Source organism: Lactuca virosa, chromosome 1 (assembly GCF_052849685.1).
Source record: "Lactuca virosa cultivar CGN04683 chromosome 1, Lactuca_virosa_CGN04683_v6, whole genome shotgun sequence".
Classification (NCBI taxonomy): domain Eukaryota; kingdom Viridiplantae; phylum Streptophyta; class Magnoliopsida; order Asterales; family Asteraceae; genus Lactuca; species Lactuca virosa.
This window is the reverse complement of record NC_136426.1, coordinates 101843954-101846385: the sequence shown is the minus strand read 5'-3', so window position 1 is coordinate 101846385 and position 2432 is coordinate 101843954. Positions and strand designations below refer to the sequence as shown.

Below are 2432 nucleotides of genomic sequence, written 5' to 3'. Positions count from 1 at the left end.
TAATGTTTTTTGAATCTTCAATGTAATGTTTTTTTTTAATTTTCAAGTAATGAAAAATTATGTTTTTTATTAAAAAATAAGTTTTAATTAAAATAGCTAAAAAAACAAAAAATAATAATAAAATAAAAGTGTGGCACCACTCCCTTGGTGTGACAAAAAAACCAACTTGTGTGGTAAAAAATGACGTGACGCTTATGTGACGGTGGAGGGAATGCGGTTTCGATGACACCACTCCCTCCAGCCTAATTCGCTAAATAGAAGCGGGTCTCAAGTTTTACAAATTGGCTCCTACTAGATTACACACTATTATTCAGTTTTTTGATTTTCAAAACTAGAAGGGCTTAAAACGTAAAAATGTGATTTCGTTTATTCACTCTGGGGTTTATATCTTCAAAGCATATTCTGACACTTTCACCATTATCGCCGCTACCAGGGTTTAGCCTCCCCTCTCTCCCTCTCAACGACCGCCACCTCCGCCGTTGTCACAACCACCACCATCACCACCAGCCCTAGCGAACCAATGGAATTGGCTCTTACAAATGCCACCTACCGCCACCTCCCACGCCCCCTCTCCCTCCAACATCACCGCCGCCCCTCGTCGAAATCCATCGCTTTCCTGAAAACAACATCGTTTTCATCGTTAACACCCATCAAAGCCTCCTTCCGTAACCCTAACTACCAAACCCCTAAACCAGAAGTGACAAAAATCGTAAACCCTACCCCATTATCCTTCCTCAAAACCACCTTCATCACTGGTGTCGCCGTCACCGCACTTTGCTTCTCGCGTTTTACCCTCAAACCCGCAATTGCCGTTCCTGTCTCTTCACCTCCACCTCCCGCCACCGTAGAAACCGCCGATACCAACTCCGAATCACTAGAAGAGGAAAAAAACCTAGAAGAACATCTCTGCTCTCACCCTGAAGACATCAACGCTTTGAAATCCCTAATGGAATTGAAAATTAAGAACGGAAAGGTTCATGAAGCTATTGGAATTCTCACTCAGCTGATTAACCTGGAACCTGAAGACAGCGAATGGCAATTACTCAAGTATCATTTGCATTCATACAGCGGAGATCATGATTCTGCGAAATTAGGGTTTGAACAGATTCTAGCAAAAGACCCTTTACGCGTGGAGGCTTACCATGGTTTGGTAATGGCTGCTTCCGCTAAAGAATCGCCCAATGATTTGAAAGATGTGGAGAAAAGAATCATCGAGGGAATGGAGAAGTGTAAGAAAGAAAAGAAGAAAGATGATTTGAGGGATTTCAAGCTTCTGCTAGCTCAAATCCGTGTAATCCAAGGAGATTATGACGATGCTTTAAAGATTTATCAGGATTTATCCAAAGAAGAGGCTCGAGATTTTAGGCCCTATTTATGTCAAGGCATTATATACACATTGTTAGGAAAGAACGATGATGCTGAGAAGAGTTTTGAAAAGTACAGAAGGCTTGTTCCTAAGGGACATCCTTATACCAGATATTTTGATGATAATATGGTCGCAACAAAGGTTTTTGCACAGAAGGTGGAGAATGAAAGAGCTTATTCCAAGAGTTGATTAAAAAGATGGTGGAAAATCATGTATAGCAAAGGTTCTATTGCGACACTGCTGTGCTTTTTGTTTATGGTTTGGTTATATGGAGATTATGGTGATTTACTTGTTAGTAGGCTTAATCTTGTCTTGTTTCAATTTGGGTCAATTGGAAATCTATGGTTCTAGTAAGGTTTAAATTTTGGTGGGATATTGTTTAGTGAGATATGTTAAATGGTAGAACTTGTTACGTATATTCATTAGATGTTATGGTCTGCTTTTCAATAGATGGTAGTGCTTAAAACAAAAACAATAGATGATGTGCTTAAAAGTTAAAACGATTGCCATTAAAACATGATTGAAATCTTTAGAATATTATTTCATTCTGTCGATTCTAGAAATGAATTACATGATTACATCTAATGGATTCAAGGAGAAATTTGATAGACCCATAAAGAAAGGAGATGAAAGGCAAATGGTAAGAATAAACCGAAATTTGCACCTTAATCTTTTGCGACCTGTGTTATGGAATCGTGTCTTATATGGTGTAAGAACAAACCGAAATTTGTTCCTTAATCTTTTGCGATGGGTGTTATGGAATTATGTCTTATATGGTATACTGATAAACCAACTTAGATATTGAATTGGATTAAAAAAAAATCCAATTCAATCATTGAGATTAAAACCTCGCACATGACGGCTTAAGATTAAAAAAATCGATGCATGCGGTATGCGTTTCGGTTTTGTCTTAAAACCGCAACTATTGAAACCTTGACTTTAGTGTTGTTTCTCGATTTTTATCGATCATTGAGTTTGAGAAGTACTTGTACTTGTTAATATGTAGTTTTGTGGATGAATACATATTAATATTAATGCACATTTTTAAATATAAGGTCCGAATACA

The 2432-nt window shown here is 37.8% G+C and overlaps 1 protein-coding gene across 1 annotated transcript; it reads left to right on the top strand.

Annotated features, from left to right (window-relative positions):
- Nucleotides 1-394: 394 nt before the first annotated feature.
- On the top strand, nt 395-1815 carry LOC145153714 (Tetratricopeptide repeat (TPR)-like superfamily protein). Its single transcript, XM_079075491.1, has one exon. The coding sequence runs from the start codon at nt 521-523 to the stop codon at nt 1553-1555; it is 1035 nt and encodes a 344-aa protein (XP_078931617.1). The 5' UTR covers nt 395-520; the 3' UTR covers nt 1556-1815.
- The last annotated feature ends 617 nt before the right edge of the window (nt 1816-2432 follow it).